Below are 27,563 nucleotides of genomic sequence, written 5' to 3' on the forward strand. Positions count from 1 at the left end.
ATGAAGTATTTTTTTTTTACTCCATATGTTTTCTCTGACACCCAAAAGTACTGGTTACATGTTGAGTGTTTAGGACCGGAAAACGGTCACTTACACACTTATCAAGAGAACACACATGGTCATCTCTGATCTGGCAGACTCACTAAACACATGCATTGTTTGTGAATTATGTCTTAGTGTGTATCCCTGGCTATCTGTACATTTTAAAAACAAGAAAATAGTGGCGTCTGGTTTGCTTTATATTAGGGAATTATAAGTTATTTATACTTTTGATACTTATATTTTAGCAATTCCATTTACTTTTGATATTTAAGTATATTTTGAACCAAATACTTCTATTCAAGTATTTTACTGGGTGACTGGAGTAATTTTCTATTAAGGTGTCTATACTTTTACTCAAGTATGACAATTGAGTACTTTTCCTCCACTGGTGTGTGTCTGGCAGAAGGGGTGATATGACGTAATTTTGCAGTCAGGGCGGGGAAAGGTAGTGGCTGTTAAGAGTGTACCCCCCGCCCACCTGTCAGTCACTACATGTAGACACAAAATAACATTATGTTGCGCTGAAATGAGTAATATCATGCGTTGTCCCCAACACCCTCATAGTGGATTCAAGTAAACAGAGAGAACAGTGCAATTTGGCAGGGAGCTAGAATTGGAGCTGAGAGGAGAGGACGCAGTGTGGGCGGGTTAAGAAACACGGAGAGGGAGGGGACGTCAGCGTTACATTCCCATCGTTTTTACCCCTTCATACGACGTCTGCCGAAAACAAGGACATCGGTATTGAGATTCTATCTGTTCGTATCACTGTCTTGCGTCAAACTGAGGCGTACACATTTGAGCATCTTCAAGAGATCTGTGTATGAAATCCCGATACCTGCGCTTTAGTTTTTTTTTGCGTCGGAGGATAGCTGAGCTGCAAAAGCGCGGATGCTACGAGGGTAGCGTTGGGTACCAAAACACCTCACTCACCACGGTAATGTGAAATTGACAGCGGCTTTCTTATGTTTTTGATTGTAACCCGTATCTTTTGTCGTCGACAATATTTTTTAAGGGTCCAAAATATAGATCTGCTGGCGTATGGTGCCAATTGATGCACCTATCAATCAATATGGGGTATAAAATCGATTAGTTATTGTCGCATAAACGCATGTCTGCATCACCTCTGTGTAGCCTTGAACAACCCGTGCTAACTAATTTTTAGAAGAATATATATTTTACGCTCCTCTACACAGTCTCGTTCAAGTTTTTAGTTTTGATTTAATATATAGGCCTAGGCCTTGATAGGCTTCGATTTTACGCATGGCAGTGAATGGTAGAATGTGGGTATCGTGATGCCAATAACGGCTCAATACCCCATGGAATCATTTTGGATACCGTGTCAACCAACTGGCACGGACACCAAAGCCTAAACACACCCACACAGGCAATGAGTAGGTGTGTGCATAGGCAGCATATTGGCCTGTATATAGGCTATAACATCATTTACCACCTCAAAATGAACAACAGCATAACTGGGCTATACCTTGCAGCTTTTTATTATGCATACCAGTTTGTTTTGATTCCGTCTAATGCTCCATTTTATTGTACCAGTTTAATGTGCCAATTCACTACCATGACCTGGGCCCATGTGCTGTCTTTTTACTGGGCTTTTGTTATTCTGCGTTATTCGTCTGTATTCTGTATGAGGTGGAAGTATAGCGCCGGAAGATTCCGTTGGATGTAGGCTTAATGTATTAGGATTTTTACTTATGTGTATTTGTCTGCCCTGGCATGTCTAGTCTATGTTCTCTACACCTCAGCCTATCTTCCATTCTGCGGCGGGCCGAGTGTCTCCTCCCTACTACTTCATTGATGAATTAAGGCCGCTGATTAGTTAGGACCTCACCACACCTGGTTGTATAGGTCTTAATTGGACCCAAATTGTAAGGAGAAATCAAAAACCAGCCCACTCGGCCCTCAGTGGAATGAGTTTGACACCCCTGGTTTAATGCATGTACTGTATTCCTCCTCCCTGTCCTCCTCTCCCTTCTACCTTTCCCTTCCTCCCTCAGATGGACAGAATGAGTTGTCTCTCCTTCCTCATCCTTTGCTTGACTTCGGTTGCCAATGGCAACAAAGGTCAGTTTCCTTTCCTTTTGACTGTTAATTGTGAGAACTGCTGAAATAATGTTTTTTTTCTATTGCTATGGGAGCACAGATACCTGTAGTCATGCTCTTGGCCAGGGCCCTTTTGTTGCTGTCCCCTAAACTAGAGGGAATTCAATCATATATCCACTCCCTGTGCTCAACGTCATAATATATCACATATGTCTGTAATGTGTGATTACATACACATCACCATTATAGAGTGTTGTCCTGTATGTATGTATGTATGTATGTATTTTGCTCAATGTGGTGATGTTGCTGTATGTGATTCTGTGTGTAATTGATAGCATGACATTCCAAGGAGGATCAATCTTCTTCTCTTGAGATAGATCACCGTGGATAGCCATGACTCTTGATTTACCAACATTGTTCCAATGATTATCACGCTGGAGACTTGAAATTAGACTGGGGGCGAAGGACGTCAGATAGGGCGAGGGAGGAGAGGAGAAAGGGAGTGACGCTGAAAGACAGGGAGAGCGAAGTGGAAAGGAGAGAAGGGGAGCAGCAGTGGGGGGGGCAAAAGGAGTCGGTCCAATGAAAGAGATACGGAGACGCAGCGTGTGTGACAGACAAACAGTCAGATAGTTAGGAAGGGCGGGTGGGTGGGGAGAGGAAGAGATGGTGCGTTAAATCAAGTGACGAGAGAAAGAGAGAGAAAAAAGTGAGCGAGATAAGAGCGTGTGAGAGAAGGGCAGAGAACGAGGGGATGTGTCAAAGAGAGAGAGAAAGTGAGAGAGCTGGAGCGAGAGGGATGGAAAGAGAGCTCTCAATCTGTAATCCCGGGTGTAATCCACAGCCCTGATGTTCAGATTAATGCTGTATTGCAGAGAGATGGAGAGAGAGAGGGAATGGGAAAGAGAGACAGGCGGGGGGAGAGGGTTAGAGATAAATGACAAAAAGAGGGACAGAGCAGAAGCTTGAGGACAGGCAGTGTTCGTATCAGATGAACCATTGAGGATGGTGAATACTAGCCTGGGCATGACTCACCGGCCTGGTCACACAACCAAAATGGTGTACTACAAAGCAGGATCAAGGCAGCTAACTTGCCTGAATACTCTTAAAAAACATTTTTAGTATTTAGAAAGATAAGATTGTTATGGGCATGGTCTAATTGACTCAACAACCAAACATACATCCCACTTGGGAAAAACTAGATGAATCAGTTTTGTTTCCACGTCATTTCAACAACAAAAATCAATGTGATGACGTTAAATCAATGTGATGACGTTGAATCAATGTGATGACGTTGAATCAATGTGATGACGTTGAATCAATGTGATGACGTTAAATCAATGTGATGACGTTAAATCAATGTGATGACGTTGAATCAATGTGATAACGTTGAATCAATGTGATGACGTTGAATCAATGTGATGACGTTAAATCAATGTGATGACGTTAAATCAATGTGATGACGTTAAATCAATGTGATGACGTTGAATCAATGTGATGACGTTGAATCAATGTGATGACGTTGAATCAATGTGATGACGTTGAATCAATGTGATGACGTTGAATCAATGTGATGACGTTAAATCAATGTGATGACGTTAAATCAATGTGATGACGTTAAATCAATGTGATGACGTTGAATCAATGTGATGACGTTGAATCAATGTGATGACGTTAAATCAATGTGATGACGTTGAATCAATGTGATGACGTTAAATCAATGTGATGATGTTAAATCAATGTGGAGAACTGGATTAGGAAAAACGTCATCAACGTTAGGGAATTAGGTATGTTTGGTTTATTTCACGTTGAATTCACGTTGGTTGACAACTCAACCAAATGTACATCAAAACTAGACGTTGAGCTGATGTCTGTGCCCAGTGGGATATCTACAGTGCTTTAGGAGAGGAATCAGACCCCTTGAATTTTTCCACATTTTGTTACAGCCTTGTTTAAAAAATTGATTAAAAAAAAGTTTTCACATCAATCTACTCACGATACCCCATAATGACAAAGCGAAAACAGTTTTTTAACATTTTGTGCAAATTTGTAAAAAAAACAAAAAAACATACCTTATTTACATTTATCCATTATTTTACCAGGTAAGTTGACTGAGAACACATTCTCATTTGCAGCAACAACCTGGGGAATAGTTACAGGGGAGAGGAGGGGGATGAATGAGCCAATTGTAAACTGGGGTTTTATTAGGTGCCCATGATGGTTTGAGGGCCAGATTGGGAATTTAGCCAGGACACCAGGGTTAACACCTGTACTCTTACAATAAGTGCTCTGGGATCTTTAATGACCTCAGACAGTCAGGTCACCCGTTTAACGTCCCATCCGAAAGACGGCACCCTACACAGGGCAGTTTCCCCAATCACTGCCCTGGGGAATTGGGATATTATTTTAGACCAGAGGAAAGAGTGCCTCCTACTGGCCCTCCAACACCACTTCCAGCAGCATCTGTTCTCCCATCCAGGAACTGACCAGGACCAACCCTGCTTAGCTTCAGAAGCAAGCCAGCAGTGGTATGCAGGGTGGTATGCTGCTGGCATAAATATTCTGACTCTTTGCTATGAGACTCGAGACTCGAAATTGAGATCCCTTGAAATGTTTTTACAACTTGATTGGAGTCCACCAGTGGTAAATTAAATTGATTGGAAATGATTTGGAAAGACACACACCTGTTTATATAAGGTCACACAGTTGACAGTGCATGTCAGAGCAAAAACCAAGCCATGAGGTCAAAGGAATTGTCCGTAGAGCTCCGGGACAGGATTTTGTCGAGGCACAGATCTGCAGCAGCACGGCCAGGTGGACTGGGGACAGCAATGAGTCATCATGTCAGGCAGTCCTGGGGCATGGTCCTAGGGCTCAGGTCCTCCGAGAGAGAGAAAGAAAGAGAGAAGGAGAGAATTAGAGAACGCACACTTAGATTCACACAGGACACCGAATAGGACAGAAGAAGTACTCCAGATATAACAAACTGACCCTAGCCCCCCGACACATAAACTACTGCAGCATACATACTGGAGGCTGAGACAGGAGGGGTCAGGAGACACTGTGGCCCCATCCTAAAGCTGTCCGCCCGGCCAAATTGAGCAATCGGGGGAGAAGGGCGTTGGTCACGGAGGTGCCCAAGAACCCGATGGTCCGCTCTGACAGAGCTCCAGAGTTCCTCTGTGGAGACGGGAGAACATTCCAGAAGGTCAACCATCTATGCAGCACTCCACCAATCAGGCCTTTCTGGTAGAGTGGCCAGACGGAAGCCACTCCGTCTGCCATTCAGGTACACAACAGCCCGCTTGGCACCTAGAGGACTCTAAGACCATAAGAAATAAGATTCTCTGGTCTGATGAAACCAAGATTGAACTCTTTGGCCTGAATGCCAAGCGTCACGTCTGGAGGAAACCTGGCACCACCCCTACGGTGAAGCATGGTGGTGGCAGCATCATGCTGTGGGGATGTTTTTCAGCGGCAGCGACTAGAGGACTAGTCAGGATCAAGGGAAAGATGAACGGAGCAAAGTACAGACAGATCCTTGATGAAAACCTGCTCCAGAGCACTCAGGACCTCAGACTGGGAGCGAAGGTTCATCTTCCAACAGGACAACGACCCTAAGCACACAGCCAAGTCAACGCAGGAGTGGCTTCGGGACAAGTCTCTGAATATCCTTGAGTGGCCCAGCCAGAGCCCAGACTTGAACCCGATCGATCATCTCTGGAGAGACCTGAAAATAGCTGTGCAGCGACACTACCCTTCCAACCTGACAGAGCTTGAGAGGATCTGCAGAGAAGAATTGGAGAAACTCCCCAAATACATGTGTGCCAAGCTTGTAGAGTCATAACCAAGAAGCCTCAAGGCTGCAATCACTGCCAACAAAGTTGCTTCAACAATGTAAAGGGTCTGATTACTTTAAAAACGTTCATACATTTGCAGAAAAAAATCAAAACCTTTTTTTGCTTTGTGATAACGAGGTATTGTGTGTAGGTCGATCGAGGGGGGGGGGGTGATTAAATCCATTTTAGAATAAGTCCAACGTAACAACATGTGGAAAAAGTCAAGGGGTCTGAATACTTTCCTGAATTCACTGTATGTTTAGCTTTCTTAATGAACCAGAAAATCAACTGTTATTTCTGGTTGTTTGTCAAAGTTAGCTGGCTAACTCATAGCTCCTGCCTTGAAGTACACCCATCTGGCTAGGAGAGAACGCCACTCGTCTTTGAAATGACTAGTACTGGAGGACAATTACTTTCCACTCTGTAGTACTCTCATCTCACATTGATTCAGGACAGATTGGCATTTTTAATTGTTATAATTAGCCAGAGTGTTTTGGTTGTTGAAACGGCGGAGCGGTTGCTACACAACATGTCCTGTGGCTCTGTCATCGCTGTCTGAGTCGAACGTCATCATCTCAGGGTCTAGTGAGGGAGGCATGTCTAAAATAAAAGCCCTCAGGCTTTTGTTTTGGTCTTTGATTGTTTGAGTGTAAAATCGTCACCGTTCCAGCTCGTTAGCTCTGCCTTTGATTGATATGGGTGAACATTCTGGAGGGAAATTAATTATTAATTGGCAATTAGAGGGTGTATTCACAGCAAACTTTCCCTGTTTAATTTGGACGTCCACGTTTGCCAGTGAGTGAAGTGGTCAGGCAGCCTGTGAGACCGACTGCTTGGGCTGTTCTGATTGATATGTACAATTTACCTCTCCCTGTGTGATAAGGTGAAATCGGGATAGATGTAATTATGTTGCCAACTGACGCAAGGTGTGGAGTGACACGTGTGTGTTAGGGTGTGGGGGTTGAGTGTGTGTGCATTTCTGTGTGTCTGTGTGTGTCTTCATTTGTCTGTATGTATATCTGCAGTCACACACACATACACGTCCTGTCATGTAATGGGGTGTTACAAGTAGCCATGTTTTTTTCCCCTTCTAATTGCTCCATTTAACCCAAGCCTCCTTTTGTCTCCTGTGTTACCTTTCAGCCAATAAGCACAAGCCATGGATCGAGACGGAGTACCAGGGTATTGTCATGGAGAACGACAACACCGTTCTTCTCAACCCACCACTGTTCGCCCTGGATAAAGACGCTCCACTGCACTACGCAGGTGCAGTACAGTGTCGTGACATTGTATTAGTTAATGTGACGACTGTTGCTCATCGAATGGTTACAAGTGTCTAATTACGTGATTAACTGAATCAAGCAATTATTAACTCATTAACCTGGGGCACCATGGGAAAACTAGTTTTATTGAGTTTCTATTTCCCAAATTAACTCAAAGAATATCAGAATATCGATTTGACAAAAGCCGCTAATTAACCAGTTGCCTCTATCAGTCTCATAATCTGAACGTCGTATAGCCCTTGAATCTGCACGGACCCGGGTCCCACTAATGAATTCGTACCACACCAATCTTAGTTGAATATTTATTTACCAAAAAGCTAAAATGATGATAAAAGATACACATAGACAAAACACATTATAGGCTATTGATTAGAACTTAGTATAACGGGCCAACACACTATGGCGCGTGTTACCCACAATGGGAATTTCAAAAGAGAGAGAAAAAGAAGTACACGAGAAATATACATTTGGGTGAATTTGTCAGCTATGCTATTCTAACCCTAGCCTTGCCTCAAACTGCCGCTCTTTTGGGTCAGAATATAATGATGTAATTACGTGGGGGGTGATCTCTGGGGATTCTCTGCGTGGATCGTTCCGTTGTTCGATGACGCACTTCTCCTGCGCACCTCGTTGCTCGTCCTCCCGGTGTCCGTGTCCCTTTTGGCTTAGGAGTCTGTTTCCCCCCTTTTCTCTGGAAGGGGTCTTCTGAGGACAGACAGCTCACAGCATAGGAATGAAACCCTTTCGATACCACGATTCGATGGGAGATGGAAGCTAGGTGATTCGACTTCAATTCACCCGCTTAGACACAGCTACTCATCCGTAGCTTGGGTAGAAAAGGATTTCTTTGTCCTCAAACTTGCGTTGCGTTCTGGGTTGGATGACTTTTTCCGACCCTGCTGCAGCTGGGGTCACGTAGTCCTGTTGTAAATTCTATACTCACAGGTTTTATACCCTTGGGTCAGAAGTGGGCGTAGCCGCCTTTAGAGCAATTCTCTGGGCGTACCACGTTAATGAGGCAAGGGCTAGATTTTTCTCAAATCCCATTTTAGACAACTAATTTAACATTTCATCTTCCCCAAAACATTCTCTTTGATTTGGATATTTTCCATACAACGTACAATGTATAAACATCAAACATATACTAGGAAAACCCTTCACATTACAATGTTTTCGTAATATTAACCTTTAATAACAGAACAAAAATGACATACATTTTCATAGTCTATCTATCGTCCTGACCACCATTGTGGCTGACGGAAACCATTGTTCCAAAGTCCCTTTATTTCATGTTTAATGTTCTGAGGCTGGTTCTTCATAGTGACAGGACAAAGGAATTTGTCTGTGGCCTTAGATTTACCAGGGGCGTGGGGGCCATAAAACCCCCCCACGTCTTCAGACCCCTAGATCTCTCCTCCTCTGTTGGGGTTGAGAGATAATCTGCAGGGTTGTGGTCTCCTGTAACCTGACCTGATCAAGACAGTCATGACAACAGGCATGGTTAGAATGATGGGGGGCCACTTGGCAGTCCTCCTATAGCAAATCAGGACTCTCCCACATAATAAGCATGATAAAATATTAGCATTGAAAGTATGGTAGCAATTTATTTTACGGTAGAAATATTACCGGGTGTTAACTAATTAAACCGAGTATAAACATAAAACATATTGCCATTTGGAACATATTTGCATTTACATTACATTTAAGTCATTTAGCAGACGCTCTTATCCAGAGCGACTTACAAATTGGTGCGTTCACCTTAAGACATCCAGTGGAACAGCCACTTTACAATAGTGCATCTAAATCTTTTAAGGGGGGGTGAGAAGGATTACTTTATCCTATCCTAGGTATTCCTATTTGCTATTGGTTACAATGGCCACGGTTAGCATATTGAAAAACGAGTCTCACGATACCCCTACAGTGAGTAAGCATTTTGTAGAGGGGAAATTGTTAGAAATTGAAAATGTTATGCCGTCCTAAAATCAGAGTGGACGTTGTAAAATGGTAATTACACAATAATAACCTATGAAGCGCCATCATTTGTCGCCAGAAAGTTCACATTGTTACCACACAATTTGGTAAATACCAGTGGAACAAGTACCGTAAAATAAAGCACTACCGAAAGGATTTTGCTGTGCACTCCCAGAAGCATTACACATATTAACATGGAAAATAATCATATCTGTCCTGTCCTCTATTTTTAGGGCTGCCCCAATAGTTGGTGTATAATTCTATTCCTGGGTACTGCGCTGGTCCTCCACAGCCAAGTGAAATTCAATTATTTGTATTCATTGGGAACATTATATGCCCTGTGCTCACAGAAATCATTATGGTACACATTTCCCAACTGGGACAATAAAATGATTGATTGGATCATGTAACATCACATGGGGTTCATTGAAATAGATCACTGAATTTCATGTTGTTCATTTTAGCCATTGAAGACTCTATTTGAGTAAATCCGTCAATGTAAAGCATCAAAATGTCACAAAGTTAAATTAGTATTAAAATGAGCTGGGCCCTCCCTTCTCTCGCCCCCCCACCCCCCTGGGCCCTCCCCTCTCTCCTCCAGGTGAGATCTGTGGCTTCCGGGTGCACAATGGGCCCTCGGGATCCAGTTCGGTCCAGTTTGAGGCGGTGGTTCTGGACCGCTCGACAGGGGAGGGCCTGGTCCGCTCTAAAGAGCCATTGGACTGTGAGAGCCAGCGGGAGCACAGCTTCACCATCCAGGCCTATGACTGTGGAGAGGGCCCCGATGGAGCCAACAGCAAGAAGTCCCACAAGTGAGATACACTACATTACATTACCCTAAAGGTCAAATAGGTTTCATGGATTGGATTGTTGTCAGAGGTTATACTGGTTATTGTAGTTTGGAGAATGATTAACCCTTGGGTATTTGCCACTGCTATGCTTGATCCATACCTTACTATATTACCATGCAGTTATGTATGTATTGACCTCTCTTCATTCATCTTTATCACGCTCTTTACTTTTCTCCTATTTCTCTTTCTTTTCTTTCTTCCTCTCTCTTTCTTTCAGGGCCACGGTGCATGTACGTGTGAACGACGTAAACGAGTTCTCCCCAGTGTTCGTGGAGCGTCGCTACGAGGCCTCCGTCCCAGAAGGCCGTCTGTTCGACCACATCGTGCGCGTTGAGGCCCTCGACGCAGACTGCTCCCCGCAGTACAGCCAGATCTGCTTCTACGACATCATCACCCCCAACGTTCCCTTTGTCATCGATAACGATGGTGAGAACTACAGCTACCACAATAGAGCTGGGCTTTACAGCAGATTTCCACAAATAAACATAAACAAAGCATGTTGATGACTACCAATCTGTAAAAATATGAGTTCATTTCCCTGTTCTATTTTGATTGTCTCCAGTTGGTCTTGTTGCTATGTACGTTGCTAGAGAATGACCGGTCCCTTAAGTAGTCACTCACTCCTCCACCACTCCTCCACCATTTCCAAGTATCTTGCTCGCCCATTTTGCAGTTTTTATTCTATGGCATTCATTTTATACCACAATGAGCAGATTTGCAGCCTGTTTTTGCTGTAAGAAACATAGTTCGACTCCCGCCTTCACGAGTAGATAGTCCTAGCTTTCAGAAAAACACACGTGTGCGTAGGTAGTAGTTGGTTAAGCAAAGCTTATGCATCAACATTGCTAGGGCAGGTTTCTTTGAACAGAGCCCAGAGGACAATAGGTTCAGGGGGGTTAGGCCTTAGTCTAGTGTTTCCGTTGATCTTGTAGACATGTTTCCTCTGAGGAGAAGGCTTTGATTTCAGTCTGCAAGACTGCCATTGACGGGCTAATGGTGGGAGATCGATAGCGTGCATTTTGTAATATGACAACAGAAAAGGGGAAGGCAGATGTTCTCAGGAGTCAGGTTTTTACCATGACTTTGCACAATTGGCAGTGACTGGGGAGGAGGTTGCAGGGGATCAGAAGTTCCTTTAATATATGGGTCAGGCTGCTGGGCCCAGATGAAGCACAGAGACTTTTTTTTTGTTTCTGCCCGGGCAGTTTAAGTGCCCTAGTATTGTCATTGTCTGTCTCTCTCTCTCCCACTCTACCTCTATATTTATCTTTCATCCCTCCCTTTCGCAGTCTTTCTTTCTCCCCCGTCTCGCATTGTCTTCGGGCCTGTCGTGCAGGTTCCGTCAACCATATCTTTGTTACATTCTCTCTTCGTCTCTAGATATAAGAGGAAACTTAATTATTTTAGTTCTCTCTTCTCTCTCCCTCCCTTGTCGTTGCCTTTTCCGTTTGAATATACTGCACTGAACAACTTTGGAGTGTCTACTGTGTGTGCGCGTAGGTGTGGTGAGAGTGTGTGTATAGGAGTGCATACTTTTCATGCTGTGCTTTTGAGTGAGACTGTTTTTGTATTGTACTGTACATAACTCTCTCTCCCTCTCCGTCCCTCTTTTCCCATCTCCTAGGTAACATTAAGAACACAGAGCCATTGGATTCGAAGCGCCAGCGTGTTCACACCTTCTGGGTGACCGCGTTCGACTGTGGCAAGAACCGAGCTCAGGCCGACGCCCAGGTCGTCGTCACGGTCAAACCGTCCTGCAAACCCGGCTGGATCGGTAATCAATAACACTAAACGCATCATCACCCTCATTATTCATGACTAATTCATCTGCCTCCTCAGTGGTGGTGTGGAATGGACCTATTCCCTATATAGTGCACTACTTTTTGAACAAAGCCCTAGGGTCCGTCGTCAAAAGTAGTGCACTACAGTATCTAAAGAATAGGGTGTAATTTGGGACACAGGCTGTATCTTTGTTGGAACTACATTAGTGTCTGAAATGATACTGTAGCATATAGAATGGACGTTGTTGGGTTCAATTTTACAGACTTCAATTGAGAAAATGGTGATAACCAAAGATGACAATACTACTTGATAACTTAATTTGTGTGAGTGGTCGAGGGACACAACTTACCTTTGCCTTTAGAGCATAATTATCCTAACATGAATGACTCATCAACGGAAAATATTCAGACCTCGTAACTTTTTCCACAGTTTGTTACTTTACACCCTTATTCTAAAATATATGTTTTTTTAAATCCCTGAATCTACACATAATACCCCATAATGACATAGCAAAAAAACAGATTTTTAGACATTTTTGGAAATGCATTCAAATTAAAAAACTAGCACATTTCCGTAAGTATTAACAATTTTTACTCTGTACTTTATTGAAGCAATTTTTGAAGCGATTACAGCCTCCAGTCTTCTTGGCAGTGGCGATTGCAGCATGTAAATCTTGGTGGGGAAAACTCCCCCAAAATTGTTTAAATGAAGGGGGCATTGAAAGTGCTTAGAATATTCATTGACATTTCTCCAAAACAGGCTGTAGGTTACATGTGCACCAACAAGTCAGAACAGTAGGCAAAATTATGAGGGGGAAAGGGACCAAATTATTAGGGTGAGGCACATGGCTACTAACAGCTTACTACACAACATACACTTATTGTTACTTTCTTAGCTATAGTATATAGATCTCCCTGGCATATTACATCATTTAAGAAGCAGCATACAAGACATTTTTGGACTCACCTTGTTGTGCTGTGCTCACTTAAACAGGACATTTTTGTCATCAAACTTTGTCATCAAAGTCTGGCATTCTCTGGATTTATGGTGCTTTCACGACAACTGAGGAAAAACAAGGTTGAATCATGAGGTCAGTGATTTTCAGGCCCAAGCTCTAGAAAGAGGCCCAAGTTCCCAAGTTGGTTGACCGTTCAAAACGTATTTTCCCAGTCGGAGCTTGTTTTTTTTCCAGAGTTCCCAGTTGTCTTAAACTCACTGAAGTTTTCCAAGATCAAAGTTTCCAGTTGTTTTGAATGCAACAGAAGTCATGCTGGATTAACAGCATGGCCAATGTGTACAACCTTTTCTGGCCCATGGTGTTGCATGGGCAACCCTTGGGGCGGCAGGGTAGCCTAGTGGTTAGAGTGTTGGGCTAGTAACCGGAAGGTTGCAAGTTCAACCCCCCGAGCTGACAAGGTACAAATATGTCGTTCTGCCCCTGAACAGGTAGTTAACCACTGTTCATAGGCCGTCATTGAAAATAAGAATTTGTTCTTAGCTGACTTGCCTAGTTAAATAAAAAATGTAAATGTTTATCCTTTTAAGCTTGGAAAAGAGACCCTTAAACCCAGACTTGGACCACACACCCTCTCCTCTGAATAGCAGGCTATTGATTGCTTTGCAATGCTTGCAGTTAGCCACTGATTCCTTCCAAACCACTCAATGTTGAATTTGCGATTTCCAACTTGTTGTGTAATGTTTAGATCCAATGGCAGATGAGCATCAATACATTTTATTTCTCTTCATATGACAAGGATTGAAAAGGATTTGCCAGTAGATTGTCGACTTGATTCAGGATGATGACTGCTTGTCTAGCTTGCTAGCTAGGTCATTGGCTACAGATAAAATGACGTCAAATCATGTTATATCTACCGTAGCTTTGATTGGACTGATTGGTGGAGTGCTGCAAAAATGGGTGTCCTCTTGGAAGGTTCTCCCGTCTCCACAGGGGAGCCCTGTCAGATTGACCATTGGGTTCTTGGTCACCTCCCTGACAAAGGCCCTTCTCCCCCGATTGATCTGTATGGCCGGGCAGCCAGCTCTAGGAAGAGTCTTGGTGGTTCCAAACTTCTTCCATTTAAGAATGATGCAGGCCACTGTGTTCTTGGGGACCTTCAATGCTGCAGAAATGTTTTGGTACCCTTCCACAGATTTGTGCCTCGAAACAATCCTGTCTTGGAGGTCTACGGACAATTCCTTCGACCTCATGGCTTGGTTTTTGCTCTGACATGCACTGTCAACTGTGGGACCTATATAGACAGGTGTGTGCCTTTCCAAATCATGTCAAATCAATTGAATTTACCACAGGTGGACTCCAAGTTGTATAAACGTCTCAAGGATGATAAATAGAAACAGGATGCACCTGAGCTCAATTTCAAGTCTCATAGCAAAGGGTCAGAATACTTGTGTAAAAAAGGTATTTATTTTGTATTTATTTTTTGCAACAAAAAAATAGAAACCTATTTTCGCTTTGTCATTATGGGGTATTGTGTGTCGATTGATGAGGAAAAATTGTAATGAAACGTAACAAAATGTGGAAAAAGTCAATGGTTCTGAATACTTTCCTAATGCACTGTATTTTGATGGTTTATTTTCTCTGTTGGTTTTCAGGCTGGTCGAAGCGGGTGGAGTATACCCCCGGGTCAGGCAGCATTCCCCTGTTCCCCAGTTTGCACCTGGAGACCTGCGAAGAGACTGTGTGGAACATCCAGGCCACCGTAGAGCTGCAGACTGGCCATATTGGGAAGGGCTGTGACAGGGACAGCTACTCAGACCGATCAGTGCGCAGACTCTGTGGTGAGTGCTGCTTGAGTCTGGGCTATTCATGATGGACTCAATCTTTGGGATAATAATGTGTGACTATTTGAAGATTGGAATGGAGCATGCTCAAGTCACATAGGTTTTAGCCCTATTACCCACATAAGCATAAAAATACCTTGCATTTGTGGTGTGTGCGTAAATGAAATGAAGTAATCCAGTCATGCATTTCGGGAGAGTACAGGCCCTGATATTCTTTGATCTTACAATATCAGCTTACATTTATTGAGTCCAAATGTCAGCTCGTTAAGGCGTTAACGTGTTTAGAGTTAGTAAGTAGAGTTATGCAGCAACATTAGAGTGAGTCAAAAGGGGGGTTTGAACTCCCAACCTGAAACAAGCACATTAACCACAGACAGTCCCAAAATACTTAATGCTTCTAAGGCTTTTATCAAGGCTTGGGTTGTACAGTATGTCATTCATAATTTCACTCCTGTCTCACCAGGTGCTGTGAGAGGTGAAGTTGACTTACTCCCGCCCCCGTCCCCAGCAGCCAATTGGACCTCAGCCTTGCCCACCCTCCCTTCTTCTGATTCATCCCTGGTGTTCTCCTTCAATGGCTCCACCCATGTTGCCATGGTACCCGACTCTATTGCCGCAGCCGTATCCGGAGACCATTTCACCCTCCAGCTGTGGATGAGAAGGGGTGGGATCAACACCCAGCCTCCGACTAATCAGGCCAGAGGAAACCGCAGGGAGGAGGAGACTATCGTCTGCAGTACCGTCAAGAATGGTCAGTCAAATGGTCAGTCAAAGTAAAAATACTTTAAAGTACTACTTAAGTTGTTTTTTGGGGTATCTGTACTTTACTATTTATATTTTTGACAACTTTTACTTTTATTTTGCTACATTCCTAAAGATAATATTGTAATGTTTACTCCCATACATTTTTTTCTGACACCCAAAAGTACTCATTACATTTTTAATGCTTAGCAGGACAGGAAAATTGTCCAATTCACTCACTTATCAAGATAACATCCCTGGTCATCCCTACTGCCACTGATCTGGCGAACTCACGAAACACAAATGCTTAATTTGCTAATTATGTGTTGGAATGAAACCCCTGGCTATCCATAAATTAACAAAAACAAGAAAATTGTGCCGTTTGGTTAATAATAAATGTTTATTATTTTAACTTTTGATACTTAAGTATATTTAAAAGCAAATATTTTTAGACTTTTACTCAAGTGGTATTTTACTGGGTCATTTTCTATCAAGGTATCTTAACTTTTTTTTAATATAACTTTTTTTATATATTTTTTTTTTAATTCAGGGGGTGGATCAGCTTTAATATTCCGGATAGATTGTTGCTTCCATTAATGTAATTGTCTGCATTTCCAATCCCCCATATATTTTTTTGGTAATGTATCTTTTACTTTTACTCAAGTATGGCAATTGGGTACTTTTCCCACCGCTATATATATATATATATAACCAGTCAAAAGTTTGGACACACCTACTCATTCAAGGGGTTTTCTTTATTTTTACTATTTCCTCATTGTAGAATACTAGTGAATACATTAAAACTATGAAATGCACATATGGAATCATGTAGTAACCAAACATGAGACAAATGGCTGTGAGAAATGGGTTTAATCCTAGACACATGAAAAGTGGGATGTATACAGAGGGTACGAGGCAAACGAGACGAACAGCAGATGGGTAATGATCTTGGAGATGGGGAAAGGGACCATTTTAAAATGGGAGAAAGTTTGCGGGACTCCACCCGGAGGGGCATATCTCGGTTGCACAGCCATACCCTCTGCCCGAGACGATACCGGGGTGCCGGGGTCCGGTGGTGATCCGCTTGTCTCCGATGCTTGTCTCCGATACTGCGAGGTAGTCTTGAGAAGAGCCGACCGGGCTCTCTTCCAGGTACAGCGGCGGACAAACATCTGGGCTGAGGGAATGCCGACCTCTTCCTCTTGCTCCAGGAAGAGCGGAGGCTGATAACCCAGGGAACACTCAAAAGGCGAGAGCCCGGTGGCAGAGCAGGGGAGGGTGTTGCGGGCAAAGAGTCGTCTCCAGGTCTTGATTGACTTGCTCCAACTGGCTGTTGGACTGAGGGTGGAACCCGGCGAACACGCTGACCGACGATCCAATGAATGTACAGGGCACCTTCCAGAACTTGGACAAGAACTGAGGACCCCTGTCGGAGACCATGTCCGCTGGGAGTCCATGGATCCATAAGACGTGCTGCACCATGAGCTAGGCCGTCTCTTTGGCATAGGGAGCTTGGGGAAAGGAATTAAATGGGCGGCTTTGGAAAACTGGTCCACTACAGTCAGGATGGCGGTGTTGCCATCAGATGGGGGGAGACTCGTGACGAAGTCCAGGGATATGTGAGACCAGGGACGGTGAGGGACAGGCAGTGGCTCAATGAGACCAGCCGGAGCTTGCCGAGGAGTCTTGTTCTGCTCACAGATCATGCAGGCGGCGACAAATGCGGAATGCCCGGGACCATGATAGGCCTCCAAAAGCATTGCCATACAAAGGTGAGGGTCTGACGGAAGCCCGGGTGGCAGGTAACTCTGGAGGAGTGGGGCCACTCCAGGACCAAGGGGCGGACAGAGTCAGGAACAAAGATCCGACTATCTGGCCCCCCTATCGACTGGGAATTCTGGGTGTCATGGACCTTCTTCCCTATTCCCCAGCTGAGTGCCGTCGCCAGACACGAGGTGGAAAGGATAGTCTCAGGGTCCGAGGGTGGAGCCGCAGGGCTATAGTGGCGTGACAGTGCTTTCGGCTTGTTATTCTTGGATCCCGGTCGGTAGGAGAGGGAGAAGTTAAACTGGGTGAAAAGCAGGGCCCACCTAGCTTGCCTGGTATTGAGACGCTTGGTGTTGCGGAGATATTCCAGGTTCTTGTGATCCGTCCAGACAATGAATGGCTGTTCTGCCCGCTCCAACCAGTGACTCCACTCCTCCAACACCATCTTCACCACGAGAAGCTCACAATTCCCCACATCGTAATACCTCTCCTTGGCGTTGAGGCGATGGGAGAAGGCGCAAGGATGTAACTTGAGGTCCAGGGCAGAATGCTGGAACAGGACAGAGATCACTCTGACATCCAAAGCATCGGTCTCCACCACGCACTGACGGGACGCGTCAGGAAGAACCAATATGGGAGCTGTGGTGAAGTGGTGCTTCAGGTCCCGGAACGCCCGGTCAGCAGCTGGGGACCATGTGAATGGAATCTTGGGAGAGGTGAGTGTAGACAGGGGGAAGCCAGGGCATTGTAACGCCAGATAAAGCGTCGATAAAAGTAGGAAAATCCCAGGAAACGTTGCAGCTGCACTCTGGACATAGGCTGGGGCCAATTCACAACAGCTCTCACCTTTATCGGATCCATCTGTACATTCCCTGCAGCGATGATGTAACCAAGGAAGGGGATGGTGGAGCAATGACATTCTAATTTCTCCGCTTTCACAAAAAGCTGGTTCTCCAGCAGGAGCTGGAGGACCTGTCGGACATGGAGCACATGTTCTTGGGCTGAGTGGGAGAAAATGAGGATGTTGTCGAGGTAGACGAAGACGAACCGGTTCAACATGTCGCGGAGAATGTCATTAACTAGGGCCTGGAACACAGCTGGGGTGTTGGTAAGGCTAAATGGCATGACCAGATATTTGTAGTGACTGCTGGTTGTGTTGAAGGCAGTCTTCCAATCGTCCCCTTTCCGTGCAGAGGAAGTGAAGTGAAGTGGACCGGACATTACTGAAAACCTCCCGGAGGTCCTGGTACTCCGCGGGAATGAAAGAGGTCCGGGGAAACTTTGTAGCCCACAGGAAGATGTCCCGGGGCAGGCTGCGCTGACATCAGGCAATGGGCATGGTAGAATGGGCTCCAACCCATGATGGCACCAGCAGTGCAGTTTATTAAGGGATTGTGTTGCTGGTGCCAAGAGAATCCTAATATCACGGGAACCTGAGGAGACTTAATTAGCATGAATTGAATTGCCTCGCTGTGATTCCATGACACTCGTAGATTGATGGGAGTGATATTGCAGGTGACCTGGCCCCGTCCAACGCTCTAACATCCATGGGAATGGAGCGGGGCTGAGTGGGGATGCCTAGCTCAGACGTCAGGGTAGCGTCTATGAAACTCTTATCGGGCCCAGAGTTGAGGAGTACCCGGAGAGATTTCGACTGGTTCCCCCACAGCAGGATGGCATGGAAAGGGATGCGAGTAAGGGGAGAGGAAAAATTCTCCATATGGCCCACCAGAGTACTCGCCCCTACCTGGTGAGCCTGATCTTTTAGTGGACAGAAGGACACTAAATGACCAGTAGTCCCGCATTACAACTCTTCGTGTGAAGCCGGTGGAAAGACGTTCGGCTGGGGACAGCCTCTCTCTGCCTAGTTGCATCAGCTCGGGAAGAGGTAAATCGGCAGACTTGGGAGACTCTCGGGGGAACTCGGCTAGCCTCGAGTGTTCTCGGCCATGGAGACGTCAGGGACTTTTGGGATGCCTCGGAGGCGATGTCGATTTTCCTACATCCCGTAGCCGCTCAGCGATTACAGGTTCCATCCACTCAGCTTCCAACGTGCAGAAATCCACTGCATAGTCTACCACATTGCAGGAGTCTTGCCAAAGCTGGAGTAACTTCCAGGCAGCCTCTCTCTTGGAGAATCAAAAACCTTCACCTCTTCACCCTCGATAACGCCCAACAAGTTCCAGACTCTCCAGCGAAGCGCTCCAGGGTAGGTAAGCGGGGTTCTCGGGAAACCAGGGTGGCCGCGCTGCTAACAGCCGAGTTACTGAGGGGCTGAGAGGTTACCGTCGCGGTAGGCTGACTGACAGACAACCTGCGGAATTGCAGGTTGGCATTCTCTCAACCAGCTTCATGAGGAATGATTTTCCAATAGTCTTGAAGGAGTTCCCACATATGCTGAGCACTTGTTGGCTGCTTTTCCTTCTCTGCAGTCCAACTCATCCCAAACCATCTCAATTGGGTTGAGGTCAGGTTCTTGTGGAGGCCAGGTCATCTGATGCAGCACTCCATCACTTTCCTTCTTGGCCAAATAGCCCTTACACAGCCTGGAGGTGTGTTTTGGGTCATTGTCCTGTTAAAAAAACAAATTATAGTCCCACTAAGTGCAAACCCGATGGAATGGCTTATTGCTACAGAATGCTGTGGTAGCCGTGCTGGTTAATTGTGCCTTGAATTCTAAATAAATCTCAGACAGTGTCACCAGCAAAGCACCATCACACCTCCTCCGTGCTTCACGGTAGGAACCACACATGTGGAGATCATCCGTTCACCTACTCTGCGTCTCACAAAGACAGCGGTTGGAACCAAAAATCTCAGATTTGGACTCATCAGACCAAAGGACAGATTTAAACTGGTCTAATGTCCATTACTCGTGTTTCTTGACCCAAGCAAGTCTCTTCTTATTATTGGTGTCCTTTAGTAGTGGTTTCTTTGCAGCAAATCCGCCATGAAGGCCTGATTCACGCATTCTCCTCTGATCAGTTGATGTTGAGATCTGTATGTTACTTGAACTATGTGAAGCATTTATTTGGGCTGCAATTTCTGAGGCTGGTAACTTTAATGAACTTATCCTCTGCAGCAGAGGGATTTCTGGGTCTTCTTTCCTGTGGCAAAATTATGGACTGTCGTTTCTGTTTGCTTATTTAAGCTGTTCTTGACATAATATGCACTAGGTCTTTTACCAAATTGGGCTATCTTCTGTATACCACCCCTAACTTGTCACAACACAACTGATTGGCTCAAACTCATAAAGAAGGAAATTAACTTTTAACAAGGCACACCTGTTAATTGAAAGGCATTGCAGGTGACTACCTCATGAAGCTGGTTGAGAGAATGCCAAGAGTGTGCAATGCTGTCATCAAGGCAAAGGGAGGCTACTTTGAAGAATCTCAAATATAAAATATATTGGGATTTGTTTAACACTTTTTTTGGTTACTACACGATTCGTACGTGTTATTTCATAGTTTTGATGTCTTCATTATTCTACAATGTAGAAAATTGTCAAAATCAAGAAAAACTCTGGAATGAGTAGGTGTCCAAACTTTTGACTGGTACAGTATATATTTATTTTTTCTGATTTTGCAGAGAGTGATACAGTACCCTCAGCACCCCTACTTCCCACCGCTATGTACACTGTATCTTTATGGCTCTGCTTCAGTCTAATTCTATGAAGACTATGGCGAGGAAATATGAAAAGCCTTTTGTTGTGAGATGCACTGCCTGTATCTCGAATTCCGTCTGCAAGTTTTGTCTCAAATGCTGTTTTCTGTCTACTGACTGCCAGTCTCCTCTCCTTGTTCCTCAGACGACTCCTTCTCCCACTACTCTCTCTCCGTTCACGGCTGCCGTCTATCTCTTTTCTACTGGCCCGATGTCTCTGCTGCGCGGCCCGTAAAATTCCTCTGGAAACTGGAGCAGGTACTATGGGAATGCTGCTGGATGAGGCTGGAACAGATTTTCTTCAATAAACTGTTGCTAGAAGGAGAGCTATGAGTGAAAGAGCCATACAAAAAGGCCAACGCTCACTTAATGCCAGTTTCAGTATTTATTCATTTATTTTGAAGAAAACTGCATTAAGTAGGGTTTACAACCCAGGGCTCCTGATCTCAAGGCAGACTTGCTAGCTACAAGGGAAAGGGAAGACCTAGTCAGTTACACAACTGAATGCATTCAACCGAAATGTGTCTTCTGCGTTTAACCCTACCCTTCTGAATCAGAGAGGTGCGGGGAACTACCTTAATCGACATCATCGGCACCCGTGGATCAGTTGTTGTGGGGGTTAACTGCTTAGTTCAAGGGCAGAACAGCAGATTTTTTCACCTTGCCGGCTTGGGGATTCAAACATGCAACCTTTTGGTTACTGTCGCAATGCTCTACCTGCTAGGCTAGGATATTTCCCTTGGGGGAATTTGTAAATATGGGAATGGACAAAGAGCAAGGGGATTGGAAAGAATAGGATTTGGAAGAGAGGCAGGGGCAGAGGGGATAAGGGGATGGTGGGATTGTGTGGTTTTGGTTGGAGGGGGGACTAAGTGGTTTTGGCTGGGGTTACTGGTCGTAGACAGCTTAAACTGGGTAGGATTATAGGGGCCACGCTGATACAGATAAGATTTGGCATATCCCTCTGTCTCTCTTCTGCAACAATATCTGTTACAGTGCTCAGTCTGGTGTCATGGGTGGTGTTCAGTAGAAACAAAAGGGCTAAAACATTTAGAAACATTTAGATATTATATGGGATAAGTTCATGTAGCACATCTAGTAGATTTTTTTTTAGTTCTCCTGTTTTGTGTACACAACCCAAGTGTTCAGCTGTTTTTTGACCTCTGACCTATTGTGTCTTCATGTCCTTCTTTCCTCGCTAGGTGTGTGACAGCGAATGGCATCACCTGTCCCTCAGTGTCCAGTTCCCCTCTGTGACATTGTACGTGGACGGAGTCACCTTCGACCCCGCCCTCATCCACGACAACGGAGCCATACCCAACCCTGCCCCACGACAGCGACTGGTCATTGGCGCCTGCTGGGGTAACGATTGGTTAAACCAAAGACAGTACAGTATGAAGATTGGTGATTTTAGTCTATCACACTTGTAGGCGATGTCATGGTGACGTCAGCAAGCTAAGCTCACGTAATCGTGTCTAACAGTCGTCTGGTGGTGAACTGCGCAAATTAAAGCCACTCCTTCGATATAAAGTTGTTTTTCACAAAAATTCAAACGTTTCAGTTTGTCACTTTCATGAGGTTAGAGTAATAATGTTCAACTACTTAAAATATTGGCTCAAGTCTAGGTTGTGCCTTTTAGATTTAGATAAAATAAACAACTAAGGAAGAATTTTTTACTTCTCTCATTGACGTCCCAAACCCTGGTGTCGTGTCTTTGGCTATGCCGGATTAATTGCTATGACATGCTATTCTGTAAAATACTTTCTCTGTAATTATTATCACCTGATTGAGCTAATCAGGTAAATGTAATTAACTAGAGAGTCGGACACCACAAAATAATATTTATAGAGCTGTTATCTTCCGAATCAACTCTTAAAGATTTAGCAATATTTTACATCAATAGCAGTCAATATTAATCGTCATCTTACTTCAGTCTCATATTCTGAAAGTTGTAAATTCTTGGTTATCTGCAAGAATCCTGGCTAACAAGTTGAATCAGCAATACAAAATTGGGTTTAATTATTTTTTAACTAAATACCTAACTAATCACACAGAATAACATATACAAATAATGAATTATACCTGGATAATTCTTTATGTCATAGGAAACATCACTCGCGGGCGGAACAGATATGACAGCTTGTTACACAAAAGAAAAGGGGCGGGTTTGAGTGAAAGAGCGGGAGACTGGGGGAACAAAGGGAAGAAGCTGTGCTATCGTAAATACAGTATCTTATGCATTCTAAATTACCGCCCATTTGGAAAAGGAAAATGCAATAAATATTTACTCTGAGCTGCGCTTCAGTAGGTTGGTGGTAGGTGGAAGGCCGTGTTGCCAAACCGAGTCTTCTGTCCTTTGAAGAATGTGTCTGGTGGTCCCTTGGATAAATTGTAGTGACGTCGTTGTGTGGTAGATGGGATACTCTGTCTGTTCCTTCCTAACCTGCGTTTGCAGCTGCGGTCACTAACTCAACGGCTAGGAGGTATCACTTCTGTCGTGAATAAGAGTTCAAAGTTCATACCATTTGCAACCAAAGCTCATGCTGATGTTGGCTTCGTTCTGTAGTTTTTTTCTGAACCATCCTGACATGGGATCGTCATCCTCACATCCACGGAACAGATAGTTATGTTGTAGTCAAGAGCTTATATAGGAAGGAAGTGTGTGAAAAGGTTACAACCTCTGTCTCTTCATGTGGGCGGGCCACTGAGTGAGCAGCCCTAACTTATGAAAACCCACGTCTCCCATTTTAGAAGCTAAAATCACATTTCATCCCATCACAAATATTTTCATATTCAAACATTTAAATTGAACAACAATTCCATGTGAATCTGATGACTCTGATGTATCGACTTTCCATTGTGGAGTTTATGTCATCTTCTCATTGATGAGAATGTCTCAGATGACAACCGAACTGACATCATATTCATTAAGTACCACTGCATATGTTCAATTGTTCGGATTACCAGAATATAGTTCATTTCCCCACATACTGATATTCCCAGAATCTCTATGTTAACCAAGTTTTTTTTTAATGTAACCTCAGTAGGTTAGAGAAGAGAAAAGGGGGGAAGAGGTATTTATGACAGTAATAAACCTATCCCCCAGGCCAACTTCATGACACTGGCCTGGTCTGTTTGACCTGTTTCACAAGAATTACTGGAAAATGTTGCGATGTTGCGCCTCTAGGTTTAGAAACTCTGTGGTTAAACCTTACTCTACCTAGAACGGTTAAACCTCACATTGCATAGAACACCTGTCAGCAAATGAAGGGTGCCTAAGTGGGCCACACTTTACATTACATAGGTCCTATACTAGAGTAACTGCCAGTTGGATAACTAATAACATATTATTCTATAACAAGCTCGTTAACAAGAATTAATTAGAAATGTCACTTTTAATTACATACACATATAGATACCCTGGAATGATGGCTATGTAAAGTGTTGCTAATGAGTGGTAGTTGATGAGAACATGGCAAGGAAAAGATCACAATAATGTATCACAATAGGCAATGGAATATATTGCTTTGGCAATACATTTCATGAATAGGTTACAGGATTACAAAAGAGCAACGCCTTCCCCAAAAATACACTTTTGGCAGTTGTCCCAGTTCACGTTCTTCTGCAAATGAAACCGTTCATAGAACCAAATGTTCCAGCACACCAATGAAAGCAACGAACACACACACATATATACAGTGCCTTGCAAGAGGATTCAGACCCCTTGGATTTCTTCAAATTTTATTGGGTTACAAAGTGGAATTCAAATATATTTAATTACCATATCAACAGTCTACACAAAATATTGTAATGTTAAAGTGGAAGAAAAATTCTAAAATATAGTTGTTGTGTAAGTATTCAGCACCCTGAGTTCCTCATGTCTGGTATACTCAGTGTATAAACCACAGCATAATTATTAACTTGACCATGCTTAAAGTGATATTTAATGTCTGATTTGTTATTGTTACCCATCTACCAATCACTTCCCTTCTTTATGAGGCTTTCAAATGCTCCCTGGTCTTTGTAGTTGAATCTGTGCTTGAAATTCAATACTGTACTTGGCTGAGGGATCACATGTATGTTCGGGGGATAGAGGAAGGGTTAGTCATTCTAAAATCATGTCAAGTCCTATTATTTCACAGTCCATGTAACTTATTACGTGATTTGTTAAGCCAAATGTACTCCTTAACTAATTAGGCTAAGGTGCTGAATACTTATGCAACAACTATATTTTAGTTATACATTTTTTATTTATCTAAAAAAAATACTTTTTTTTTTCTTCCCCTTTCGCATTTAAGTACTTTGTGTAGATTGTTGACAAAAAAAATGACCATTTATTTGAATCCCACTTTGTAGTACAATAAAATGTGAAGAAATCCAAGGGTTTTGAATACTTTTGCAAGGCACTGTACATACACACACATACATACACACACGCCATCTGACACCGAAAAGCATGACATTTCCCTCCTCATTCACCTAATTATATGTGTGTGAGATGCTCTGACTGCCTCTCCATACTCTATAAATATCACTGACTTATCAATTATTTAGGCTAACAGAACAACAGGCAGGCCAGACGGTTAGCCTGCCAGTTACACCAGCGCCAATCGCTAAAATGGGACACACCAATTAGCACTGGAAATGCACTCACACACATATCATGGCTACTGCCTGTGTGGTAACCAGCTGCTGGGAGATTATGAGGGTATGACACACCTTTGTCAGATTTACATGTTTATTTTCCTTCTTATTCAGTTTTTTTCACTCCTTTCTCTTTTTCCACTATGCCTCTTGCTTTTACTAAACATTTATTTCTCCTCTCACACCTGTCTTTCTCCCTTCTCTCTGTTATCCTCTACCCCTTCTCTGTTTAAAAGGCCCAGTGCAGTCAAAATTCAGTTTTTCTGTGTTTTATTTAAGTGATAATGCCCGAGAAGCCAGTGTTTGGAGGATATATTGGCGCGGGTGTTATATATCTTACAAACACCGGCTTCGAGGGCATTATCACTTTCATACAACAAGTTACCAACATATTAAAAAAATGATTTACATATTTTTATTAAAAATGTTATTTTGGTGAATTTATTCATACTTTTTCATCCTTCCACAACATATAGTCCCGACACAAATCTAGGGTTGCTACCTAAGCCGATTGGTCGTTCGCTCTATCGGTTCGGTTGCTGGAGACGCGACCCAGTCGTTCAGTCTTTTTGTTCTGTATCCATGGACGTTTGTTCCAAATGTTCCATTACCATACTGGCTGGCAACGTTCTTATCCCTTGTTTGCTAGCTAGCCAACTACGGCTAACTTGCAGCCAGAATAACACCAAAGTTGCTGCATTTGCAATTGTTTAAGCTGTTTTCTAGTTATATTTATTTGGATACATTCATAACAATGAGCTAATGCGGCACGATTTCGTCTGGCATAGAAAATGTGCTCACTCGTCAGGACACTTGTTCATAGGAGCTAGCCAATAATACAGCTAACACAATCACTTTAAACTGGAACTGGAAAGACCGCAAACTAGCTGCACTTCGTTTCGTTTGACTTTTTTACAATTTACATTTCTTTGTATATATCCATAAAAATGATGCCAGCTGATTCATGATTTCGACTGGCTGAGAAAAGCTGCCTGCCAGTCTCATCTCGACTCCCGACAAGTTCATTACTCTGGGACAGCTTGGGATCGAATTAGAATATTGAAACAATGTTACAAATGTCGGAGAGACAGGCAGCAAGGTTTATACAAATCTCCTCTGTTGAAAACTAAATGTTATCCTAACAGAAATGTTAGATCATGTCTAGATGCTTTTTATAATGGACATCACGTTTATAAATTGCTTGGCTGGGCTGACGAGACAGTGGATTGCGCAGTCAGAAGGAACAGAGTAAATAGGCATTTTAACATCTTAGATTTAACCAATCAGGATTAGACCCACCTGTTTATTAAATAATATTTTACAACAGCTGATTAAACTTTTTATCAGTGTTATTTCCTGCTAGTTGCTGGTTGAAAATACAATCTACACAGGACCTTCTAATCAGAAGGTTTACATGGGCGGGAGTTTTCGGCTTTCCATGGTGATATCACCATGCTGTAAATTGGTTAATAGACCAATAACAAAGAGAGTTTCAAACCTCTCTGCCAACAGCTGGTTTTCAGTTTCCCCCTCCCCATTCAGACCACTCCCAGACAGTCCTTGCAAAATTCTTGAGAAATGTTTTTTTGTAAAAAAAAACATATTTTTCCCCCCAATTTGAATGGAAATCTACTACTGTAAGGAACTTAATTGTTACACAGAAATGATTTTATATAAAAATGACTGCATGGAGCCTTTAACCTTTCCTCTTTTCTCCCCACAGAGACAGAAGATAAACAGAAGGACATCCTTAACAACACCATCCCTGAGGGGAAAGACACAGGTGACTTAATTGTGTGTGTGTGTCCGTCCATGCGCAAATATGTCTGTGTGTGGGTGTTCATATTTTTGTGTGTGTTGACTGTGTTAATTTTGTTTCTGGTTCTTTAGGGAAGTATGTGGGTGGTTACCGTGGCCTGTTGTCAGGGGTGACGGTGCGGCCAGGGAGTGTGGAGCCTCACAGTGTGGTGGAGTGTCTGTACGCCTGCAGGGAGGGGCTGGACTTTGGGGACCTGGAGACCTTGGGCTCAGGCATGAAGGTAACCTCACCCCGCTGAAGAGGAGTCCTATAGATCACTGTCTCACTTGGCTAAGGCTTAAGAGTGGGCTTTGACACCCAGAATTTT

The 27,563-nt window shown here is 43.6% G+C and overlaps 1 protein-coding gene and 1 long non-coding RNA gene across 6 annotated transcripts in view; one reads left to right on the forward strand and one right to left on the reverse strand.

Moving 5' to 3' along the window:
- The window catches only part of LOC115141327 (calsyntenin-3), a 39,389-nt gene that overhangs the window by 1,821 nt on the left and 10,005 nt on the right, over nucleotides 1-27,563 (forward strand). The window contains exons 1-12 of one of the 4 annotated variants that reach the window (XM_065010567.1): nucleotides 581-976; nucleotides 2,055-2,121; nucleotides 7,083-7,205; nucleotides 9,795-10,005; nucleotides 10,262-10,470; nucleotides 11,669-11,818; nucleotides 14,437-14,622; nucleotides 15,089-15,388; nucleotides 20,939-21,051; nucleotides 21,996-22,155; nucleotides 27,161-27,220; nucleotides 27,328-27,476. In XM_065010567.1, the coding sequence (XP_064866639.1) occupies nucleotides 863-976; nucleotides 2,055-2,121; nucleotides 7,083-7,205; nucleotides 9,795-10,005; nucleotides 10,262-10,470; nucleotides 11,669-11,818; nucleotides 14,437-14,622; nucleotides 15,089-15,388; nucleotides 20,939-21,051; nucleotides 21,996-22,155; nucleotides 27,161-27,220; nucleotides 27,328-27,476 (1,842 nt within the window). In that variant the 5' untranslated portion in view covers nucleotides 581-862. Of the gene's footprint in view, nucleotides 1-580; nucleotides 977-2,054; nucleotides 2,122-7,082; nucleotides 7,206-9,794; nucleotides 10,006-10,261; nucleotides 10,471-11,668; nucleotides 11,819-14,436; nucleotides 14,623-15,088; nucleotides 15,389-20,938; nucleotides 21,052-21,995; nucleotides 22,156-27,160; nucleotides 27,221-27,327; nucleotides 27,477-27,563 lie in introns of those variants that run through there. The other 3 variants (XM_065010575.1, XM_065010590.1, XM_065010581.1) reach the window with 3 other exon arrangements.
- LOC115141329 (uncharacterized) lies at nucleotides 3,884-23,432 on the reverse strand. 2 transcript variants are annotated; one of them, XR_010461247.1, is made up of 3 exons: nucleotides 23,082-23,432; nucleotides 12,793-12,888; nucleotides 3,884-8,692 (listed from the first exon to the last, which is right to left on the reverse strand). It is a non-coding gene; the product is annotated as an uncharacterized LOC115141329 (long non-coding RNA). The 2 variants fall into 2 exon arrangements; XR_010461248.1 differs by lacking the exon at nucleotides 12,793-12,888.

This window comes from Oncorhynchus nerka, linkage group LG3, assembly GCF_034236695.1.
Source record: "Oncorhynchus nerka isolate Pitt River linkage group LG3, Oner_Uvic_2.0, whole genome shotgun sequence".
Classification (NCBI taxonomy): Eukaryota; Metazoa; Chordata; class Actinopteri; order Salmoniformes; family Salmonidae; genus Oncorhynchus; species Oncorhynchus nerka.